Source organism: Geotrypetes seraphini, chromosome 5 (assembly GCF_902459505.1).
Source record: "Geotrypetes seraphini chromosome 5, aGeoSer1.1, whole genome shotgun sequence".
In the NCBI taxonomy this organism is placed as follows: domain Eukaryota; kingdom Metazoa; phylum Chordata; class Amphibia; order Gymnophiona; family Dermophiidae; genus Geotrypetes; species Geotrypetes seraphini.
Genome location: NC_047088.1, coordinates 149,892,740 through 149,918,271, shown reverse-complemented (window position 1 = coordinate 149,918,271; position 25,532 = coordinate 149,892,740). Strand labels below are relative to the sequence as shown.

The 25,532-nt window shown below is 43.1% G+C and overlaps 1 protein-coding gene across 3 annotated transcripts in view; it reads left to right on the top strand.

Moving 5' to 3' along the window:
* The window catches only part of NBEAL1 (neurobeachin like 1), a 400,332-nt gene that overhangs the window by 153,577 nt on the left and 221,223 nt on the right, over positions 1–25,532 (top strand). For all 3 annotated transcript variants that reach the window (XM_033945971.1, XM_033945972.1, XM_033945970.1), the window contains 3 exons: positions 401–490; positions 10,707–10,872; positions 18,512–18,645. In XM_033945971.1, coding sequence (XP_033801862.1) covers positions 401–490; positions 10,707–10,872; positions 18,512–18,645 — 390 coding nt within the window. The remainder of the gene's footprint in view (positions 1–400; positions 491–10,706; positions 10,873–18,511; positions 18,646–25,532) is intronic.

The window sequence follows — 25,532 nt, the reverse complement described above, 5'->3', positions numbered from 1 at the left end:
CCTTTCTATGGAACAATTGAAATGTGTCAGTTTTGAGAATTTGTCTGCTATGTATTTATTGCACTATACAGGAGGAAATGTGTGTGTGGGTGGGGGGGGGGTTACTTTATGTAATTAATCATGCAATTAAAAATTTTAATCATGTACAGCCCTAATTTTTTGCTTAATGTATTTAGTAATTATTATTTTGAATTAATTTAATATTGTATTTTCAGATTTATATGCTTCATGGTATATTATTTCCTTATGTATTGATGTATTTCTGAATGTTGGCATTAGCAACAGAAAGACATAACTGAACTATCTTTATAAGAAAGCCTCATGTTTTGTGTTTCAATGAAAGACATTTCTTTTGAAATATGCAGTGTTGAGGTGCACATCTTTTTCCATGTTTTCATAGGCCTGCAGAAATCCTATCTGCCTTGACTTGTCTACCAATCTTTTGCATGGAAGATTAACTGGCCACAAAGTTGTTAATTGGGACATTAAGGTAAAGTCATGTTGCTTAATGTCAGTCTGTAACCCTAATGAAGTTGTTATGTATTTTGAGACATTTCGCAGTCTGTTGCAATTCATTGTATGTACACTGGGATGTTATACATAATAATGGATGTAGCATATCTCAGTTATATAAGAAAATTAAGGAAACACTATTTTTTTAAAGAGATGTGCCTATGACACTCAAATGATTGGAAATAGTAAATTCCAATTAACATAAGAACTAAAGATTGATGAATGAAAATTTCACCTAAATCAAACATCTATAATTAAATGTCCAAAATTTCTTTATTCCTATAGTTCTCTTAATTTGTGGCATGTCAAAAGTGGACCCTTAATCTGAAATTCCATAGGTTTAACATTTTATTGTATTATATTATAAATCGTACCTCTCTTCTTTTTAAGTTGTGCTTTTTTTAATCCCTTAGGGTTCTGATACTAATTATCTGTCTAATTAAATCATTGTTCACAAACTGTATTATTTCTGTTTACAGCAAGCGCAGAAATAATGGTAAAACAGAACAGGAAATAAGTCTCTTAAGTTAGCACAGCTTGTCCAATTGAATCTGTATAAATGCTATTTACATACTGTGCCAGCAAAACACTGAGATCATGACCCTTGACAGAACTGTGGAAAATGGAGAGCTTTTGATTATCTAAGATATGCTAATTCTGACAAACTCCCTAATCTCTTATTTATCCTTTTCATAGATTATAAATACTGTTGAGCAGGGATGGTCTCTTATGTGTTTGTAAAGAGCCACATATGTCTAGCAGAACTATAAGAAATGATATAGTAGGAGGGCACAAAGAAACAATGTTTATTAAGGTACTGATATACAGTAACCCTCCCCCCGCAAATTTGCGGTTTGCGAATCGCAGACTCAGTAATTCGCAGTATTTTCCGACCATCTCTTCCTGGTAGTAAAGTCATGGTTACACGAATCAGGAGCTGCTTTGACACACTATCTGGCATGTCAAAGCAGCTCCTGATTGGTGTAGCCTGACTTTAGTACCAGGAAGAGGCGGTTGGAAAATAATGAGAATGATTTTCAACACCCGCCCGACTTTATAAGTATAATTTACCAGAAGAGTTAAGCACCCGCTGGCACCCCAGCTGCCCTCCTGCCTTCGATGAGCTCCTAAACTGCATTTGTAGTTTTTCAAAATTCGTGGGTGTTCCTGGAACAGAACCCCCGTGAAGTTTGGGGGGAGTACTATACTACTTTTCGCAATACCATCAAGACAGTTTTTACATTCAGGTAATCATCTGTTCCACTTGCAGCAGCATAGAAGAATCTTTGTATGGTTTTCATAGTGTGGAGGTATTCAAAGATTCTAAAAACATGTAGATTTTAAATAAGCAATAAAGGCATCTATAGGACTTTATAAAAGGCCCTTAGAATAATTTAGCCAGGCTTGGGCTTAAATGTATACAAGTACTGTATGCATGCATACTGTATCTATGTATTTGCTCTGCCATCTTTCTGTACACCTAATGTTTACATGTGTATAGCATAGGTCAATGGTCTTCATTAATTTTTAAGTCAGGGACACTCCAGATCTGAATGAGATGAAGGAGAACATCCAAAAATCTTTTCATGCAGGGCCGCGGGTATATCCTCAAGGGGACATAAGAATATAAGATTTGCCGCTGCTGGGTCAGACCAGTGATCCATCATGCCCAGCTGTCCGCTCACGCAGCTGCCCTCTGGTCAAAGACCAGCGCCTTAACTGAGATGAGCCCTATCAGCGTACGCTCTTGTTCACTAGAAACTTGTCTAACTTTGTCTTGAATCCCTGGAGGGTGTTTTCCCCTATGACAGACTCCGAAAGAGCGTTCCAATTTTCTACCACTCTCTGGGTGACAAAGAACTTCCTTACGTTCGTATGGAATCTATCTCCTTTCAACTTTAGAGAGTGCCCTCTCATTCTCCTTACCTTGGAGAGGGTGAACAACCTGTCCTTATCTACTAAGTCTATCCCCTTCAGTACCTTGAATGTTTCGATCATGTCCCCTCTCAATCTCCTCTGTTCGAAGGAGAAGAGGCCGAGTTTCTCTAATCTTTCGCTGTACAGCAGCTCCTCCAACCCCTTAACCATCTTAATCGCTCTTCTGGACCCTTTCGAGTAGTACTGTGTCCTTCTTCATGTACGGCGACCAGTGCTGTACGCAGTACTCCAGATGAGGGCGCACTACGGCCAAGCATTTCCAAATACATTCTCCTTGTCCTGTACTGTATATTGATAAATGTCTTGTCCTTTTAAATAGCTCTTTCCCCAAGCACTTCACCCTAGTCTGTCATGAGCTTGGTTAGAGAAATAGATAGTAGCAGAAAAAAATAGAAAGATGATGGGAGCCGCCCCAGAGGTCTCCAAGGGCCATCATTGGCCCCTGAGCCTTGAGGTGAATTTTATAAGAGCAGTTTTCCATGTGTAAAACATGTTGTACTTGTGGAAAATGCTTTGTAAAATGCTTTATCCTAGGACAAGCAGGCAGTATATTCTCACATGTGAGTGACATCATCCAAGGAGCACGGTACGGACACTGAAAGTGTAGGTCACATCAAGCTTTAATGAAGCTTCTGGATCGTCTGCATCATGCATGCGCTAGTACTTTCCTGCCCGACGTCAGCTCACAGTACCTCAGTTCCTCTTTTTCCGCGGAGCAAAGAAGTTCTGCCAGGACTGCATCCTAGTGTTGTTTTTTTTTGTGTCTTCTGTGTGTTTTTGTCCTTTACGGGATTTCTTTCTGTTTTACGAAGTTTGTATTATTGTTTATTACCCTTCATAACCATCTGTTCCAACTTTTCATGGTTTTTTCACTGCTGTTATTTTACTGTCTCACTGTGGTCTTATAGATATTTCCACAGCATCGGCAGCCATTGCATTTTTCGATCTAGTTGACACTGTTTTTCCTCTCATGTCCAAACCAGCATCTGGTTTTAAGGAGTGTACACAGTGCAACCGGCTGGAACATTGAGTGAACTCCGTTGTGCTACTTTACAAAAGCGTTCTCTCAAGGCTTGTGTCCTTCAGCAGCAGAAGTTGTTTGGGTCGACTTCACTACCTTCCATGTCATTCACCAAATTTATTCATCAAATGGGGAAAGGCTATGAAAATGGAGACAGATGTGGAACTGAGAACCAAATTGCTGGATGCCTTAGACTTTGATGAACCTACTAAGGATCTCCTCAAACTTCCTTTCTTAGAGATCAGACTCCACTAATGACCCTTGAGGGGAGGAATGTTGACCTAGTGCCTAACCCTCAGTAAGCCTGGTTCTAAGAGGGAGGTTGTAGAGGCTCGGCATTAAAGATAGTTTTCACAGCAACCTGTGAACTGCATATATAATCTGCATATATTTGCTTGAGGAAAGAGCTGTTGACCAAAAGGCATCTTTGAGACCTGGAAAACAGGCCAAGTGTGCTATATTTCATGAGGGTATGAATCCTCTCACCCTAACTGAAAAGCACCCCTTGAAGAGAGAAAATTGGCTTGTTTCAGCCTCTTAGTTTGAAAATGAACTCTGAGGATCTTCTTAGAGATAAGACTCCATAAGTGACCCTTGAGCTTAATTCCCAATCGCCCACCCCAAGGCGGAGCTTTTTTTGGCTCTTCAGCCAGCCATGAACAGGGCATTGCTTTGGTAGGATTTTTCTGTTCTTTCTTTTTTCTTCCAGGTATAAGTACTTCTTCAACCACAGTACGGCTGGGAAACATTGCATCTCCAAAGCTGCTACTCAGGTTACAGCTTCTGTCTCTGTGCATACAGAAAATGTTACCCAGGCAGAGGCAATGGTTCCATGTGCAAGCTGTTGTCAGCTTGAATCTCTCATGAAGGAAGTAAAGAAACTGAGAGAGGAGGTGGCAAAACTGAGAAGCATCCATGAGAAAAAGAGGTACATTGATGAAATGATTCATGAGGCATCAAAGATTTCCAGCAGTGGGGAAGAAGAGGCTGTGCTGAGGGAAGACACCTGGACTCGGATTTTGGAACCCTGAAGGCTTGGGACTGTGACTCCACTCACCCTTGAACTGAAGAACCAGTATGCTGCCTTGGAAGTGGAGGAGATGAGAGCATCCCAGGGAGAGGAAGGACCAAAGCTTGAAATCCCTAAAATTGTTGGATCCATGACCATTAGGAGGCGTAAGGTAGTGGTGTTTGGTGATTTACTTCTGAAGGGTACAGACGCATCCATCTGCAGACCAGACATGATGTCCTGGGAGGTATGCTGTCTGCCTGGTTCCAAAATACAAGATGTTACAGAAAGATTGCTAAGACTCATCAAGCCTGATGGCTATTATCCGATGCTGCTCATCCACATTAGCACTAATGATACTGCCAGGTACCCCTGTGAATGTATCAAAAATACTTTGTGGCTCTGAGAGAGAAGGTAAAGCAGCCAGGTGCACAGGTGGTATTCTTGTCCATCCTCCCTGTCGAGGGTAAGGGCTAGGTCAGAGAAGCATGCATCCTGGAGATGAATACGTGACTATGTGAATGGTGTCATTGAGAGCATTTTGGCTGCTTGACCATGGAATAATTTTCCAAGGGCTAATGAGCAGGGATGGTATACATAAGAACATAAGATTTTCCGCTGCTGGGTTAGACCAGTGGTCCATTGTGCCCAGCAGTCCGCTCTTGCGGTCAGTGCCCTATTTTGCGTCTAGCCTTACTTGCATATGTTCTGTTCCAGTAGGAACTTATCCAGTCTTGTCTTGAATCTCTGAAGGGTGCTTTCCCCTATTACAGTCTCCAGAAGAGCGTTCTAGGTTTTTACCACTCTCTGGGTAAAGACGAACTTCCTTACATTTGTACGGAATCTTTTCCCTTCTAACTTTAGCGAGTGCCCTCTCGTTCTCTTCACCTTGGAGAGGGTGAACAAACTCTCTTTCTCCCTTCAATATCTTGAATGTTTTGATCATGTCCCCTCTCAGTCTTCTCTTTTCAAGGGAGAAGAGGCCCAGTTTCTCTAGCCTCTCATTGTACGGCAACTTCCCCAGTCCCTTAACCATTTTTGTTGCTCTTCTCTGGACTCTTTCGAGTAGTTCTATGTCCTTTTTCATGTATGGTGACCAGTGTTGGACACAGTATTCCAGGTGGGGGCATATCATGGCCTGGTATAACGGCATGATAACCTTTTCAGATCTGTTCGTGATCCCCTTCTTAATCATTCCTAGCATTCTGCTTGCCCTTTTCGCTGCAGGCTGGTTAATCTACTGAAGAGGACTTTAAACTAGAAGCGATGGGGCAGGGTGATCAAAGCCCCTGGGTGAGTATAAGCCCCTGGGTGAGTATCGCTGAATACCTCTACATCAGGGGTGTCAAAGTCCCTCTTTGAGAGCCACAATCCAGTCAGGTTTTCAGAATTTCCCCAATGAATATGCATGAGATCTATTAGTATACAATGAAAGCAGTGGATGCAAATAGATCTCATGCATATTCATTGGGGAAATCCTAAAAACCATACTGGATTGCGGCCCTCGAGGAGGGACTTTGACACCCCTGCTCTACATGGATGGGTAAAGGGGACAATGTCTGAAAACCAGTAGTACAGAAAACAAGATTCTGAATCTAGAAGGATGGAAGAAGATGATTGAATATAGTGGTGACACAGAGACATGGAGAACCATGACTGGGATGTGCTTAAACTGGGTTTAATCTGTTCAGGAAAGACAGGGTAGGAAGAAATTGAAGGGATGTAACATTTTATGTTAAAGACCATATTAAAATCACACAATTGCAAGATCTGCAGGGCAAGGAAGAGGCACTGTGGATCAATTTTGGAAGGAGGGAATGGTAAATATATTTATATTGGTGTGATATATAGGTCTCTTTCACAGATGGAAGAAGAGGACAGAGATTTAATAGTAGACATTCAGAATATATCTAAAAAAGGGAAAGTTTTACTACTAAGTGATTTTAACATGCTAGATGATGATTGAGGTATCCCTCAATAATCATCTAGCTCTTCTAGAAGTAGGGAGATCTTGAATTCTCTTCAAGGAAAACTGTTCCAGCAGTTGGTAATGGAACTCTCGTGGGATGGGGGTCACACTGAACTTAGTGCTTACAAATGGGGACAGTGTTTCTGATGTTACAGTGAGTGATCATCTGGCATCCAGTGATCACTGCATTGTAAGATGGGCTTATTCAAAAGTAAAGGTTCTAGACTTTTTTAAAAACTTTGTTCGGATGGGGATTACATCAAGAAATTGTCTGGATGAGAACATCTGGAAAGAGAAGAAATGCAGAGGGCAAAACTGAAAGGAGTTATTGTAAGGGCAACAAATCTTTTTGTGAGGCAAGTAAGTAAAAATAGGAAAAAAAGGCCGCTTTTGTTCTCAAAAGTAGTAACTGAGAAGGTGAGGAATAAGAGGTTAGCTTTCATAAACCAGTGTTTTTCAACCTTTTTACACCTATGGACCGGCAGAAATAAAATAATTATTTTGTGGTCCGGCAGTTGAAGAACACGGGGCTAAGTCATGGGCCAGACCCCGCCCATCTCTACCCAATCTCCACCCCAGACCCCGCCCCAGAATAGTACTAATTGTAACACTATTTTTTCCATTCATGTTTCACAGATACACAATATAATCTTATTAACAACACATAATGGTTAACCACAGCATTAAACTACACAAAGCACACTGACAGCAGACATAAATTCTCAAAATTGACATAATTCAATCACTAAATTCAAAAATAAAATCATTCCCCCCCTACCTTTGTTGTCTCCCTCCCTCCATGCTATGCCTTACCTTCTGGCCTGCTCCCGCTTGGCCATTTTATGCCACCCATAAGAACATAAGAACATAAGAAATGCCTCTACTGGGTCAGACCTGAGGTCCATCGTGCCCAGCAGTCCGCTCACGCGGCGGCCCAACAGGTCCAGGACCTGTGCAGTAATCCTCTATCTATACCCCTCTATTCCCTTTTCCAGCAGAAAGTTGTCCAATTCCCTCTTGAACCCCAGTACCGTACTCTGCCCTATCACGCCCTCTGGAAGCACATTCCAGGTGTCCACCACACGCTGGGTAAAGAAGAACTTCCTAGCATTCGTTCTGAATCTGTCCCCTTTCAACTTTTCTGAATGCCGTCTTGTTCTTTTATTTTTTGAAAGTGTGAAGAATCTGTCCCTCTCTACTCTCTCTATGCCCTTCATGATCTTGTAAGTCTCTATCATATCCCCTCTAAGTCTTCTCTTCTCCAGGTAAAAAAGTCCCAGTTTTTCCAATCTCTCAGCGTATGAAAGGTTTTCCATCCCTTTTATCAGACGTGTCGCTCTCCTCTGAACCCTCTCGAGTATCGCCATATCCTTCTTAAGGTACGGCGACCAATATTGGACGCAGTACTCCAGATGCGGACGCACCATTGCTCGATACAATGGCAAGATAACTTCTTTCGTTCTGGTTGTAATACCCTTTTTGATGATGCCTAGCATTCTATTTGCCTTCTTAGCAGCCGCTGCGCACTGTGCCGACGGCTTCATTGTCAAGTCCACCATCACCCCCAGGTCCCTTTCTTGGATACTCTCATTTAAAAACATCCCTCCCATCGTATAGTTGTACCTCGGGTTTCTGTTTCCCACATGTAATACTTTACATTTCTCAACATTGAACTTCATCTGCCATCTCGTTGCCCATTCCCCTAGTTTGTTCAAGTCCCTTTGCAGTTTTTCACAAGCTCTACTAAATAGAGCTCTACTAAATAGTTTAGTGTCATCTGCAAATTTTATTATCTCACACTTCGTCCCTGTTTCCAGATCATTTATGAATACATTAAATAGCAGCAGCCCTAGTACTGAGCCCTGCGGGACCCCACTCGTGACCTTCCTCCAGTCACCCCCGATGTTATCTCCCTCTTCCTCACTGATTCATTGCACAAAGCCATGGGTAGTGGCTCTTACGCGCGTCCTGTGCCTGAAGAACCACTACCCGTGGCTTTGTGCACTGAATCAGTGAGGAAGAGGGAGCTGGTTCAAAGATAATGCCTCATCGATTGCACCATGGACCAGCTGTTGAAGAACACTGTTTTGGGCCTGGTGCCCTGTGGACCGGCACAAGTCTGTGGACCAGCGGTTGAAGAACACTGGGCTAAGTCATGGGCCAGACCCTACCTATCTCTACCCAATCTCCACCCCAGACCCCACGCCCATTATAGTACTAATTGCACAATGCACGTCCCGTGCCTCATCTGGAAGCCTTCCCTCTGATGTTGCAGAGAGAAGGCTTCCGGTTCAGGCGCAGGATGCCTGTAGGAGCCACTGTCCGTGGCTTTGTGCACTGAATCAGTTAGGAAGAGGGAGCTGGCTCGAAGATAACGCCGCATCGATTGCACCGTGGACCGGCGGTTGAAGAACACTGTTTTGGGCCTGATGCACGTGCTGGCCCTGTGGACCAGCAGGAAATTTCTGTGGACTGGTAGTTGAAGAACACTGTCATAAACTACAAAGAATCACAGAAAGAGAAGTACAGACAAAAATATTTGGAAAAGTTAAGAGAGGCTGGTCGAGTAGTCAGGAAAGCAAAGATACAAATGGAAGAAAAAAATAGCTGATACAGTGATGGCTTGGAATCCGAACTTAATCCTTTCCAGAACCCCGTTCGAGTTCCAAGACAATTTTTCCCATTGAAAATAATGGAAACTGGATTAATCCGTTCCTGGGTCCTAGAAACTCAAATTTTAACAGTAAATACATTGGATTTTAGGGGCAGAAACACACACATACAGGCCCGGATTCTGTATTAGATGCCCCCCTCCCTGAAGATCGCTGGCAGGAGGGTGCCTAACTTCTGCTGGACCCCCCAACAGCCCCCCCTAAGATCGCCGGCAGGAGGGTACCCAACCCCTGCTGCCGGACCCCTCAACAGCCCCCCCTCCAAAGATCGCTGGCAGGAGGGTGTCCAACCTCTCCTGTTGGACTCCCTAATGAAAGCCCCAACCCCGGAACCCCTCCTTGGGCTTACCTACAATTTGGCCGGATGGCAACTCACACCGTCCAGCCAGCAGACCCGCCTCCGTCCAGATGAGGCGGGCCCGCCCCTCCGCTGCCCAACCCATAGGATCCTAGGGTTTGATTGATCCAGGCGCCTAAGGCCCCTCCCGCTATGGGGAGGGGGGGTTCAGGAGAAATGAAAAGTGATGCACATTGGGAAGAATAACCTGAATCACAGTTACTGGATGCTAGGGCCTTAGTGCACAAGAAAAGGATCAGGGTATCATCATAGACAGTACAATAAAACCTTCCGCCCAATGTGTGGTGGCGACCAAAAAAGCAAACAGGATGCTATGAATTATTAAAAAAGGGATGGTTAACAAGACTAAGAATGTTATAATGCCCCTGTATCGCTCCATGGTGTGACCTCATCTGGAGTATTGCATTTAATTCTGGTGTCCTTATCTCAAGAAAGATATAGCTGCGCTAGGAAAGGTTCAAAGATGATAAAGGGTATAGAACTCCTCTCGTATGAGACAAGACTAAAGAGATTAGGGCGTTTCAGCTTGGTAAAAAGACAGCTGAGGGGAGATATGATTTAAATCTACAAAATCCTGAGTGGAGTAGAACCGGTATAAGTGGATCGATTTTTCACTCTGTCAAAATTTACAAAGACTAGGGGACACTTGAAGTTATAGGGAAATACTTTTAAAACCAATAGGAGGAAATATTTTTTCACTCAGAGAATAGTTAAATTCTGGAATGCATTGCCAGAGTTTGTGATAAGTGCGGATAGCGAAGCTGGTTTCAAGACTCGCCTAAGCCTTTGCTTCGCTCCAGCGCAGATAAGATTTTAAAAATAACTATTGCAAGATTTAACTAGCAAGATTTTGAAAACTTATCAAATGCAAAGCCATGTTATGTGTCATGACTGAAAAAGGAGAGTTTTTCCTGCTGCTGGAGTTCAGCTCTAAGTCTGGTCTCACACAAATTTTTTCTGAGCACTCAAAAAAACATGTTACATTGTATTTGAATTAATAACCAATGAGGACTCTGTTTTTGGTTGCTACATTGTATCACATTGTCCTTGGTGACATGTTTGGTTATTAAGTATCCCTTGTGTGTTTAGAATCTTATATCCTGTGCAAATCATAATTCTTTCTTAGATAATACAACTCCAACAAATCTTAAAAACATCCAGGGGCTGTATGATATTAAACCTGATGTAGAAATAATTTGTGTGTTCTCTTTTTTTTATTTTTATAGGATATGATTAATTGCATGGGTGGATTAAATGTACTATTCCCACTCCTGGAGCAGATCAGCTGTCTGAGTGAACAGATACCCAATAGATTAGAAGAGGATCTTGGGGCTCCTGAAGTTATAACCCCATCAGGAGACTGGGTGGTGGTATCCTCCACAAAGGCATCAGGTAGGAAAATATAAAAGGTAATAAAAAATACTTCCAGTGCTATAGGGATGGTATGCTGAACCAAGAGTCTTACATCTTCTCCCTCGATTCCTTTGCAGGAGATGCTGATCACTGTTTTCAGTACCTCCTCCTTCTCCTTGCTGTCCCCAGTCATTTATTTCTTATGCAAGTGAGCCCGCAGGAACAACTTTGATCTGCTTGATCTTCTTTTTTGTTTTTCATATATTTTTGTTTTTTGCTGGATTTAGTGTTCCTGTTCAGCTCCAGTGACTGCCTAGCTTCCGTGAGAGAAACAGACTTTGGGATCTGCTTAGCCAGCCTACTTGAACTGTGGAGCTCAGGGGTTTCCTCTGCTGTTTGCTCCCTCCTTGATTTAATCAGGAGTGCTAGTACAGGCTGTATGGGCACCAGTTGTGTTTCCTCAGAGCAAACATGATGTTGGCTTCAATTTCTTCCCCCGTCTTTGCAGCGTTTGGATTCTGGTCCCAGGGTTTGAGGCTCAGTCTGGGTGTGGCCCAATTGGCAGCTGAAGAGTTAGCAAACCTAATTTCAGCTACCCTGAGAGAGGCTGTCGCAGGCTGCAACACATCTCCCCAGTGTCCGGTTTGTGAGTAGGGCTGTCACAACCTACAGGTCAGTTTGGGGAGGGGGTCTGAAATTGTTATTTTTGAGGTTATATTTTGTTGCAGCCTTGTTCCCCCACCCCAGAAATCCTAAAATTGCTGTTTTTTAAATCCTCTGGCGGAGTTTCAGCTGTTTTTTTTTCAGCGGCAGCCATCTTGGATATTTTCCCGGTTTGAACTCTAAATTCTCAAACTTCTTCAAAAAGCCTCATTTTTTTATTCTAACCACCAGCGATGGAGTCCTCATGATCTGATGACATGAATTCTTGTAAAGTTTGTGCCGATTGGGCACCTGAAGAGCACCCTTGCACTGCGTATTCTGCTACACATACTGGGGAGTAAGAAACCTTGGGTTCTGCCTCTGACCATCTTATTAATGCTTCCAAACACCTGTTTGGATGGATAGGGACACGTTTACTCTCTTGGGGTCCCATGATGCGGCACCAGTGCCTAGTAAAGGTTCTGATGATCCCAAGGCAAAAAGAAAGTGCTCTAATCTTCCTCTTGAAGGAGGTTCTCAGTCCTCTATGCCCTTTATGCCTGACTTTGTGAATTTGCTCTGGCAAGCCTATGTTCGTGGCACTGCGGCGTCTTCTGGGTCAGCTAGAGTGCGATCACCTACTCAGCCTCCCCATGTTCTGGCATCTGCTTCTCCACGAAGGCCTGTGTCTCTCCCAGACACTGACAGCTGGTTGGACAGGGTCCCTGAAGATGATGATCTGGATGCTTATCCTCTCTTCCAGGGAGAAGCTTTGATTAAAGATGATGCAACACTGGGTGAAGTGGCTCAGGGTCTGAGTGCTGCTGTGGACCAGGGTGAGGACTGTTTAAGTATGCTGCTCTAATAGATCTTCTCATTGAGTCTCTGAAGGAGCTCAAAATTGATCCACAGCCTGCTTCCCATTGTTCCCTGTTGAGCGGGATTCGCTCTCAGCATACCTCCTTTCTGTGGCACCCAGATATGGAAGTCCTGATTTCTGAGCACTGGAAAAACCCAGAGGACTCCTTTAAAGAGGCCTTGTCTCTAGCGATGCAGGCTGCTGTGGCAGCCTCCATTGTGAGCATGCCATTCTAAATTGTGTGACCCAAGTGGTGCGCTTTCGGATCCCCCCTCCAGGTGTTGCTGGTGGGCATGGACTATGTGGCTGATGCTTTGTATGATCTGCTTTGGGTAGTGGGCAAAGTCTCAGCTTATTCTGTGTCTTGCAGAATCCTATGGATAAGACATTGGGCTGGGGATTCTACTTTGTCCCAGAGGTCCTTTCCGAGCCCATGGCAGAGATTCTCTGGAAATAGTAAATCCCAGGGGGTCAGCCTAAGAAGTTGCAATGATGCCACAGCCTTCCTGATCAAAGATTCCCCAGGAAATGCCCCAGCCTTCCTGAGCAAAGATCGGAGGCAAGCTGCAGGACTTCCTAGCAACTTGGGAAGCTATCACAACCAACCAATGGGTTCTGGAAATCATCAAGGACAACTATAAGTTGGAGTTTGCTCGTCCTCTCTCTGCCTGGTTCATAGAAACATAGAAAGATGACGGCAGATAAGGGCCATATAGCCCATCAAGTCTACCCACACTATTTACCCACCCTCTTAAGTCTTCTGACCCCTTAAGTATAATTGTAATTATACTGTCACTCTACTGACCCGCTCATTCAAGTCCTAGTGACCCTATCCCTTGGCATGACCTTGTAGGGATCCCACATGGGTATCCCATTTGTTCTTGAAGTCTGGGATGCTGCTTGCCTCGACCACCTGCACTGGAAGCTTGTTCCAATGCTCGATCACTCTCTCCGTGAAGAAGTACTTCCTGGCGTCTCCACAAAACTTCCCTCCCCTGAGTTTGAGCGGATGTCCTCTTGTGGTCGAGGGTCCCCTGAGAAGAAAGATATCATCTTCCACCTCGACCCGTCCCGTGATGTACTTAAATGTCTCAATCATGTCTCCCCTCTCCCTACGCTCTTCAAGAGTGTAGAGCTGCAATTTGCTCAGTCTTTCCTCGTACGGGAGACCCTTTAGCCCCGAGACCATCCTGGTGGCCATCCGCTGAACCGACTCAATTCTGAGCACATCCTTACGGTAATGTGGCCTCCAGAATTGCACACAGTCCTCCAGATGAGGTCTCACCATGGCTCTGTACAATGGCATCATGACTTCAGGTTTCCTGTTGACGAAGCTTCTCTTGATACAACCTATCATCTGCCGTGCTTTAGATGAAGCCTTCTCCACTTGAGTGGCTGCTTTCATGTCAGCACTGATGATTACTCCTAAGTCACGTTCTGCCGTAGTCCTGGTTAAAGTTTCTCCATTCAGGGTGTAAGTTCTGCAAGGATTTCCGTTACCGAGATGCATGACCTTACATTTCTTGGCGTTAAAGCCCAGCTGCCATATCAAGGACCAACTTTCTAAAGTACGCAGGTCTTGCTCCATAGCATCCTGTAGATTATAGCCGTTTACTATATTGCATAGTTTGGCGTCATCAGCGAATAAGGTTACTTTGCCTTGAAGCCCTTGAGTGAGATCCCCAATGAATATGTTGAAGAGGAGTGGGCCCAGGACCGAACCCTGTGGCACTCCGCTAGTCACCTCTGACATTTTAGAGAGGGTACCGTTAACTACCACCCTCTGAAGTTCATGGACTCACCTGTGGGCAGACTGGAGAAAGCAGCCCAGATTCAGGCGTCTGTCCAAAGGTTTCTCATCATTCAGGCAATAGAACAGGTGCCAGATGCAGACTCAGGTTCTGGCAGATACTCCATATACTTTGTCATGTCCAATAAATGTTCTGAGGATTGGATGCCCGTACTGGACCTCAAGTATATCAATGCAGCTGTCAAAGTGCCTCATTTTTGTGTGGAGACTCTCCGGTTGGTTACTGACTCATTGCAGCTGGGGGAGTTCCTGGGCAGAGTAGCCAGGCATCAGGGATGGGTTATCCTATTGGCCCAGGACTGGTCTCGATGCCCCTGGTATGCAGACCTTGTGCATCTTCAGATTGGCTGCCTGCTTAGGCTTTAGCCATTCTAGGACACCTCTCTCAAGGTCTGATTGTCCTGCAAGATCTGGAGCTCTTTGGTCTCACAGCATGTCCTTTGAGCCCTCTGCTTTGAGCCGGAAAGGCTACTCAGATCTGGTTGTAGGTACTCTTTTGAAAGCCAAGAAGCCTGCCATGTTTGTGGCATACGCCAAGGCACGGGATACCTTCCAATGCTGGTGCTGCAAGGATCAGCTGGATCCTGTCATGGCTTTGATGTCTGCTGTCCTATCCTTTCTTCAAGAAGGACTGGAAATGGGGCTGGATGTTTCCTCACTGAAAATTCAAGTGGCTGGAATTTCCTGTTTTAGGTCCCAGGGTGCCAGATATTCTCGTTCTGCGCACCCGAATGTTGTCAGGTACTTCAAGGGTACTCTTAAGACTGTGGCCCACAGTTCAACAGCCCTGTCCATCTTGGAATCTGAACATTGCATTGGATAGGCTCTTCAATTTCAGCCCTTACAGAATGTCACTCTAATGGACTTGAGTATCAAGACGGTGTTTCTGGTTGCCATCATTTCTACGAGATGTGTCTCTGAACTGCAAGTCTTGTCATGTGTCTCTGAACTGCAAGTCTTGTCATGACTCTTACCTTGGTATTTATTTATTTTTTGTATTTATATACCACTTATAAACTAAGTGGTGTACATTCAGGTACTCAAACATTTTTCTCTATCTGTCCTTGGCAGACTCACACTCTATCTAATGTACCTGGGGCAATGGGGGATTAAGTGCTTTGCCCAGGGTCACAAGGAGCAGTGTGGGATTGAAAACACAACCTCAGGGTGCTGAGGCTGTGGCTCTATCCACTGCACCACACACTTCCCTCACAGAGGCCGGGGTTTCCTTGAGGACTGTTTCCTCTTTCTTGTCAAAGGTGGTCTCAGCTTTTCACATCAACCAGAAAGTTCGCCATCCAGCTTTCCAGCCCTCGTGTTCAAAGAAAACGGACAAAGTCCTGAAGGTGCTGGATGTCCAGAGGACTATTTCACATTACCTGGAAATTACAGTGACTTTCATCTGTTGGATTACCTCTTTGTGTTGACGAATCCGACTAAGAAGGAGAAGCTGGCTACCATTTCATGATGGATCAGGTCAGCTATTTCGTCCTACTACATTGCCTATGGTAGGCAGCCTCCCTTTGCACTTTGAGCGCATTCAACGAAAGGAAATGCCTCTTCCTGAGCTGAAACCAGGATGATTCCTCTGGATGAGATTTGCCAGATGACGACTTGGTTGTCTCTTTATACTTTCACCAAGTTTTATAGGGTGAACGTAACAGCTCAAGAGGATTCCTCCTTTGGAGCCTCAGTTTTGAAGGCAGGCTTATCTCTCCCACCCAGAGTTTCTGGGATTGCTTAGGTACGTCCCTTGGTTCAGCATACCATCCCTATTGCACTGGAAAAAGAAATTAGGTTCTTACCTTGATAATATCTTTTCCAGTAGATAGGAATAGTATGCTGAACCTCCTGCCCATCATTGTCAATGCACCTGCCTGAACCTGCTGCTTGAAGGCTGCGTCTCTGACCTTTTATGCCAACTGTAGTATATTGGAAGACATTGTATATTGCCTGAATACAGTTACTTAGGGTTTCCCCAGAGTTCCACAGTTTTTTATTGCCTTTTACTAATAAAGATTGTTGTTTGTTCCCTTCCTCTCCATGGTGTTTTTATGAGCTATGCGTTTATATTTATGAGCAGATCAAAGTCTTGTTAGGGGGTCTCCCCATTCTCCTTCTCCTGTTCTCTCTTGCAGGGCTATCACCAGCTTTGAAACTAACTGATGGGGCAGCAGGGAGAAGGAGGAGGTAATGAAAACGTGATCAGTACCTCCTGCAACGGACTTGTGGGATCAGATACAAGACCCTTGGTTCAGCATACCATCCCTAATTACTGGAAAAGATATTATAAAGGTACAGCAGGCCCTCAATATTCGTGGGGGTTTAAGTGCAGAGCCGGCCCGTGAATAGGGAAAAATCGCAAATATGTTTTTGGGCTGGCTCTGACCCACTCCCTCCTGCCTCTCTCCTGTGTCCCCGACCTTACCTGGTGGTCTAGCGGTAATACGGGGCAGGAGCGATCTTCATACACTCCTGCCCCGTGCAGAGCTGTCATCAGAATGGCTGCCATGAGTTCCCATTGGTTACATTTTACTTCTTCATATACAGAGTCCTACTGTTAATTTGTGGGAAATACTCTTTAAGTGAGAAAATGTTTCTCTGCTAGAGTAGTTGAATAAAGTTGAGATTTACATGTTTGTCTTCTCCAATGAAAACACCTCCTCTTCACAGAACCAGGACAAGAGCTCTCTTTGTAGGCTTCATGTTTGTCCTTGCTGGAATGAAAATGCTTTTGGGAAGAATAATTTAAATTTTTGGATATTTTAATATAAGACTCAAAAGTTCTGTGGTATGTGCTGCTTGGTCATATACAGTAGAAAATTGCACGGGGACAGATATCTCGCCCATCCCCACCCATCCCCGCCAGTATCCCACCCATTCCCACCCATCCCTGCCAGAATTCTGCCCATACCCACCCGCCTCCACCAGAATCTCTTCCATCCCGCCCCTCCCTCCCTCTTTCCCTGTAAGGAATCCCCCTTGTCCCTGCCCATCCCCATGAGGAATCTCCTTGTTTCCCCCCCTTAAAAATTACAGGGGTGTATGCTGAACCAAGGGATGTACATAATTCTTTCTTCATAGACATCTGTCAAAAGGTGGTTCTTGGAAAGCCTTTTATGATTATGATATGTATGCTTAAAGAAATAGAATTTTCTCATTGCTTCAGGGGACAACCTCTAATGCAGCTCACTATTTTCAGCTCTACTACCTTTTTTCTTCTTTCTGTTTTTTTCTTACCAGTCATTTTTTATTCTCCTATATCTGGGGATCCTAAGGGGGGTTTGGTGGTGGAGGGGGGTTGGTAGCTGATTGTTGTATGCATGAAGGTGAGGGAGTGAATGTTGGTAAGATGAATGGTTGTAAATAATTGGTGTATTGGACATTTGAGGGTGTATCTAGGGGGTAAAACAAAAAGGTGGAAGATTACTAAGGTTTACAGTATGTTCTTTCTCACTGTTTCTTTGGTTGTTGACCTGAACATGTGTTGTTTATTCTCATTTCTCTCTTGCCTTTCAGGATGGTTCAGTTATATCTGATCTGATATATTTTTGTACACAAATGTTTCTGCGTTGTCAATGGCTTTGAAGTACATTATATTAAAAAAAAGAAATAGAATAGTCAGGACCCAGCAGAGAGGAAGGCCTGAGTGTGACTGTGTGAAGTGAATGCTGCTGCTGCCAGCTCTCGGAGTTCGTACCACGGAGCATGACCGTACCATGCCGTTCGCCCACCCTATATTTTTTTAAGTTGGTACTGCTCCAGAGCACACTGTATGCTGCCCAGTCTCTGCTGCATAGCCACAGTGAGTGGTGGCAGGCTGCCTTGAGGGTATGTCTCACGTGATGCCAAGGCTCACTACTGGGAGAGCTCTCCACCAATCTGATTGCCACCAATCTGAGAGAAAGAGCTGGAGCTTGATGGCCAATCAGGAGCACTTCTACAAGGAAGTGCTCCTGATTGGCCATCAAGCTCCAGTTCTGTCTCCCTGATTGGTGGTTGTATGGCAATCAGCAACTGGTTGCTTGAGGGATCAAACTTAGAGGGAACATTAGGTAGGCCTTGTGGGAACCCCGGACCAGTGTCCACCCCTGTGGGAGTCCCTTAGACTTGGGAGGATCCCCTTGGGAGTCCTGTAGACCTGGGGGGATCCCCGTTCCCCTGCAGACCTCTAATATATAGTTCGACAATCTGAGCACTAATGTAGAATCAAAATGGGTTATTGAACACTGTGAAGGCTGAAGTAGAGAGGCCTTTGTTCATTCTATAGTATATAGCTTTCAATTTGTCACCTTTTGAAGTTAATCCTTTGATGCATTTTATAAGAGTAAAAGGTTTAAAACAAAGTATATGCTTTGTTATTATAGAGGCTCGCCTGGAGAAGAATATTGTAGCTACTTTCATTTTGATGGTTAAACACTTCATTCAAAGGTATCCTATTAACCAGGAAAACCTCATTCACTCCTATGGCATTGCCACCCTTGGAGCCTTGTTACAGAAGGTGAGTGGAAACCTGAATGAATTCTTCATTCAATTGTTATATTTATTTCTTCAAGTAAAAAGTAGGATGCATAGTCCTCACAAGTGGGTGACTTCATATGATGGAACCCAGAGGAGAGAAATGTAAACAAAGCTCTTCAAGGTGTCAGAATTTTTTTTGAGTAGTGAGCTGTACATATGCAAGTCCTCATACACTTGTGAAATTGCATGGGGGCCACTTTAGTTCTCTTTCTTCTGTAGTCCCCAAGGATTGTGGTTTTCCACAGCTACAAATGAATAAAATTTTGATATATATGTAGTCTGAATTTCACATTAAGCTACTTTGGGTTTTACTCTTTATCCATCTTCAAAAGGTTTGTTTTGTTTTTTATTTTAATTTATTTTTTAATTGTCCTTTGATTTTTAGTACAGATACAAATTTGTATAGTCATTGCTTTATTGAGCAACAAAAGACATCTAATTTTCAGTGTTAAGTTGTTTGATTTCATAGTAATTATTTTTCAGCTGATGTTCTAGAAACCAAAGTTCAGTGACTTCAAGAAGTTCAGGTGATGTGTGAGGTCAATATCAGTCACTGAAACTCAGAATTACAGCTGGTATGTACGCCTTGGGATTGAACATAATATCTAGCCGCTCCACATGGCAGAAAATGACACCTAATGATTTTTGTAATTAGTGGGAGTTGAGTAGAAGCAAAAACTGTTTGGTTCAATCAGGTGCAGCTTAAGTCCATCAGATATAAAACTTTCAAAGTGCCTGTAAATGAATTGGACACTGGTAATTCTATGACATCATGGAGGGATCAGTTCCCTTCAAGAGGCCATTGGAATCACTCATTGTTGAAGTCTTATCTGATGTGTGTGAAGAAAACTTGAGTGACTACAAGGAAGCATCAGCATTGACCCTTATTGGTGAATGATGCCAGGAGCAAGGAGATCCAAGCAGTAGCCATTTGTCCTGCAAAATATTCCCACAGACAAGTTTGCTCATCCTTCTCAACATCCTTCCAGGGTCCAGCTACTATTATACCTCAAATAACCCAGCAAATTATTACCCCTTCTGCCCCTCAAGTGGTGGTTTTGATAATCCTCAATGAGCATTTGATCAAAAAGGTCTAGGAGATAGTAAATTGGCATTTGGTAATATAAATTAATAGGGTAGTAGGATATAATCAATTATCAAAAGTAGCTCACATTGAGCAAACCTACTAATAAATACTAATCAAGCTCCCAGCAGAAAATGGCTAGAGGGTAGGAAAAGCTTCAGTTTTAAACAGGAGCCATTCAGAAAAATTGGCAGATTTCTCTAAACTCCCTTTTCTAGTAATTGGCATAAAAACTTTCCTCTGGTCATTTTTTCCCTTTCTTTTACTAGTATCACTAACGTGAAATTCAGTCACAACTTAAAGTGCTGTAGCTGTATTGTGCAGTTTTCAGAAGTGCCAGACTTTATTTTCTAAAAAGTTAAAGAACATGCAAGATAAATCATGGATGATAATCATTTCAAATTCAACATTCAGATAAATCTTCTTTCAAGCATACATACATTCAGTTCACGAGATTACAGTATAATGCTTCTATATCTACCTTCTACATCCACTCAAGAAATCAGAGGCAGCAAAGGCAGCAGAAGACTCAATCTTAGCCTCAATCCAAATAACAGCAGTCGTTTTGACTCCCTAATAGAGAAATTGCAAATGTATCTCTATCTCTACCTCAGACTGTACCCATAGGAGGTTAGCTCCATCACTTTTACCATCGAACAACAGATCATTGTGTCCTCCAAATGGTGAGTTAGGGCTATGTGTTTGTTTACAGCAAAAACCTCTGAATCATCCTCCAAAAGAGACTCTTTTCAACTCTCTTCAAAAGGTCCTTCTTCACCAAGAGCTCTCAGCCCTCCCCCCAGCTAAATTCCATAGAACAAATTCCTCTGCAGGAGAAGGGCTGGTACAGAATGACACGGATAACTGCAGGAAACCATCCACATTTAATTCTTTAAGGAGAGAAGGAAGAACCAGAGTATGAATTGGCACAACCACTAACCCTCAAGCCTTGCATTGAAGAATGCTGTTGTAGAAGGACTGAGGTTGAGAAAGACACTAAAAAATGACATGGGATAGTTTACTGCGGTTTTCTATGGGCACAGTGACAAATTCTGTCACTGTGTCATTTCCGAGGTTTCTACTCCAAGTATTTCCTGATACCGAAAAAGACCGGAGGTCTCCTTCCAATTCTGTACCTTTGTGCTCTCAACAAATACTTAGTGAAGGAGAAGTTTCACATGGTCTCTCTGGGAACCCTGTTACCACTGTTAGAACAGGATGACTGACTCTACTCTCTAGACTTAAAAGGATGTGTACACCTATATTTCCATCTTACCTGCCCACAGGAAATTTCATCGCTTTCGAGTGGGAACACACCACTTACAGTACAAAGTGCTACCATTTGGACTGACGTCAGCACCAAGAGTATTCACAAAATGCTTGGTGGTAGTAGCTGCAGCCCTTCAGTCATTCGGGTATCATGTGTTCCCTTGCCTGGATGACTAGTTAATCAAGGCCTTATTTATTTATTTTTATTTTAAAACATTTATATTCCACAAATCACAAAGATCTATACAAATAAAATAAAACAAACAATCATACATTAAAATTGCAATGGACACCATCAATGCACTTTTGTTGTACACTTTTCCCTTTCATAAGTTAATGAAAGCTTCCTGGAAAAAGTAATCCTTCAAGGCTTTTTGAAAGGAGAAAAATGGAGGGATCTGATGTATTGCATATGGAAGTGCATTCCACAGCCATGGGCCATGATACTAAATAGCCTAGAACGGATTGTAGCTTTTGTAATAGTCTGCAAAGTTGGAACTTCCAAAAGATGCTGAGACATGGATTGCAAAGAACGAAATGGAACATATGATCTAATCAAAGAGCTCAGGACCTTTGGCAACATGTCTTGGAAAGCTTTAAATACCAACACTTAAGATTTTAAATTTAACTTTCCTTAACACTGGAAGCCAATGCAGCTTAACCAACAGTGGCGTTATATGCTCAGTGCGAGTAATACCACCAATTATCCTTGCTGATGCATTTTGTGCAATCTACAATGCAAGCAATGCTTTTTTGGGCAAGCCACAAAAAAGTGCATTACAATAATCCAAGCGGGGCAGCACTAAACACTACATTTTCTGGAGAAAGTAATTTATGCAATCTCAGTACCAGGCTGATCTTAAAAAAGACTGTCCTGACTCCTGAAGCAATATGTCCCTGAAAAGATAAAGAGGAATCCAACAGAACCCCCAAGCTTTTGGCTTCCTGTTGAAGTGAAATTGTGACTCCATCATAGGTAAAATTCACTGGAGTATCAAGTATTCCATCAGATGATATCCACAAGATTTTAATTTTTGCTATATTTATTCGAAGCCCTTTCTTCGACATCCAAGCAACAATAACATCCAGATAAGAAGACAACACTTGAAAACCCTGAAAAAGATTGTCAGGTATTTCAAATAAAAACTGCAGACCATCCGCAAATAACCTGTACTGAACTCCTAAATGCAGAAATATGCTTCTAATTGATGCCATAAACAGATTAAACAATAGTGCTGGCAAGGCTGAGTCTTGTGGCACTCCACAGGTCAAGGTGTAAAACTCGGATTGCACACACACTCATCCAACACATAAAATCTCCTACTTGCAAGAAAAGAAGTACACCATTTAAGCACAGTTCCAGACATCGTCCACAAACGCTGCAAAACTATTGAATGGTTGACTGTATCGAATGTGACAGATACATAAAGAGATACTAACAAGAAACATTTCCCTTTGTCAAAACGTTTCCAAATTTTTTCACAAAGTGATAACAAAAGCAACTCAGTGTTGTGATCCTTCTGGAACCCAAACTGAAAATCATCCAAACAACCATGAGATGTAACAAAATCCTCTAACTGCAAAAGCACTACCTTCTCCAGAACTTTAGCCATAAACATCAAATTCAAGATGGGGTGAAAATGTTCCACTTTAGAGACATCTAAACATAGAAACATGAATGCAGATAAAGGCCAAATGGCCCATGTAGTCTGCCCATCCACAGTAACCATTATCTCTTTCTCTCTCTGAGAAATCCCACGTGCCTATCCCAGGCCCTCTTGAATTAAGACACAGTCTCTGCTTCCACCACCTCTTCCGGGAGACTGTTCCATACATCTAAGAACATAAGAACAGCCCTCTCCGGATCAGACCTTCGGTCCATCAAGTCCGGCGATCTGCACACTCAGAGGCCCAGCCTGGCGTAATTTTAATCACCCATATCCCTCTATGCCTCTCTTAAGGAGATGTGCATCTAGTTTGCTTTTAAATCCTAGAACAGTGGATTCCGCAATAACCTCCTCTGGGAGAGCATTTCAGGTGTCCACCACTCGTTGGATACTTGTCCTGATACTTGTCCTGGACTTATCCCCTCTCAGCTTCAATCCATGTCCTTTTGTCCGTGTCACATTGGACATTGTAAATAACGCTCTATTTTGTTGATTCCTTTCAGTATTTTGAAAGTCTCGATCATATCCTCTCTCAGTCTCCTCTTCCCAATGGAGAACAATCCCAGTCTCCTAAGTCGTTCCTCGTATTCCAAGTTCTCCATACCTTTTACTAGCTTCGTTGCTCGTCTGTGCACCCTTTCCAGCAGTTTTATATCCTTCTTTAGGTTGGGAGACCAATGTTGGACACAGTATTCCAAGTGTGGTCTGACCATTGCTCTATAAAGTGCCATTATAACCCTCTCTGATCTACTCATGATTCCCTTATTTATCGTGCCTAACATTTTATTTGCTTTCTTTACCGCTGCCGTGCATTGTGCCAGGTCCTTTTCTTGTTCACTCTTACCCAGAGTTGCACCTGACATTCTATACTCGTGTTCCTTGTTCTTTCTGCCTAAATGCATTACTTTGCACTTTTCCACATTAAATTTCATCTGCCATTTCTCAGCCCATTTCTCTAACTGACACAAGTCACTCTCTGGAGTTCTTTGCTATCCTTCTGCGATCTGATTGCCCGGCATAGCTTTGTGTCGTCTGTAAACTTGATGATCTCACTGGATGTTCTTTCTTCTAGGTCATTTATGAAAATATTAAATAAGATGGGCCCAAGTACCAAGCCCTGGGGTACACCACTAGTCACTTTCTCCCAGTCTGAGAACTTCCCATTTATGCCCACTCTCTGCTTTCTGTTTTCCAGCCATTTGCCTATCCATCTTAGTATGTTTCTCTCTATTCCATGGCTTTGTAGTTTCCTGAGAAGTCTTTCATGTGGAACCTTGTCGAATGCTTTCTGGAAGTCCAAGTATATTATGTCCACCAGTTCTCCACTATCAATATGTTTGTTCACTGTCTCAAAAAATTGAAGTAAATTCGTCAAACATGATTTCCCTTTCCTGAAGCCATGTTGACTGGCTCTCATCAGGTCGTGTGTATCCAAGTGCCGGACTATGCTATCTTTAATCAGTGCTTCGACCATCTTTCCAGGAACAGACGTAAGACTCACAGGTCTGTAGTTGCCCAGTTCTCCTCTTGATCCTTTTTTGAAAATTGGCGCGACGTTCTTCCAGTCATACGGTATCTGTCCAGTTCTAATTGACAGGTTGGCAAGTTTTTGCAATAGTTCTCCGATTTCATCCATCAGTTCTTTTAAGACTCTCAGATGAATTCCATCTGGTCCAGGGGATTTGTCACTTTTAAGTTTGTCGATTTGGTAGTATATCTTGTCCAAGTCCACTTCTACTGTGGTGAGGCTGTCCTCTATTACTCCTTTGAACACTTTCACTGTTTCTGGTATTGTTACAGTGTCCTACTTCGTAAAGACAGACGCGAAGAAGGAATTTAATCTGTCTGCAATTTGTCTTTCTTGATGTACCCTTTTCTTCCCTGGTCTTCAGCGTTCCCACCGCCTCTTTTGCGGGGTTTTTTCCCTTTTACGTATTTAAAGCAGGGCTTGAAATTTTTGGCCTCTTGCACTATTTTCTCCTCTTAGTCCTTTTTGGCATCCCTCACCGCCTTGTGACATTTCTTCTGATCATCTTTGTGTTTGTTCCATGCTTCGGTTGTTTTCGTGCGTTTCCATTTTTTAAAAGAATCCTTCTTTTCTTTTATGGCTTCCTTCACCTCTCTAGTAAGCCATGCCGGTTCTCCTTTGCCTTTAGTTTCCCTTTCTTTGGAAATCTGCGGAATGTAGAGATTTTGTGCTTCCATTATAGTATTTTTCAGTAGGGACCATGCCTGATCTACCGTTTTAACTTTGTCCATCTTTTTCTTGAGCTGTTGTTTCATCATGGCTCTCATGCTATTGTATCTTCCCTTCTTGAAGTTTAAGGTCGTGGTTAAGGTTTTGGTATTTTTCACTTTCCCGATGTCAAGCTTAAAGTTGATCATGTTGTGATCGCTCGTCCCCAGCGGGACCGTGACTTCTACTTCTTTTGTCGGTCCCGTAATGCCATTTAGGACCAAGTCCAAGGTACCACCCTTTCCGTAAAAAAATATTTCCCAGATTACTCCGAAGCCTATCACCTCTTCATCCTATGCCCTCTCCTTGCAGAGTTTCCTTTCAAATGAAAGAGACTCAATTCATGCACATTTATATTACGTAAGTTCTCTATCATATCTCTCCTCTCCCGCCTTTCCTCCAAAGTATATAGATTGAGATCTTAAGTCTGTCCCCATACTTATTATCACGAAGACCACACATTTAAGAGTAGGTCGTACAAAAGCTCGTTTTAACTGATTTGGAACCTGCCCCGTTGCTAAAGAGTGGGAAACAATGGCTTCAAGAGAAGACACTGTATCATTTTTTAAAGCCTTCAATACACTAGTGGAACATGCATTCAATACATAATT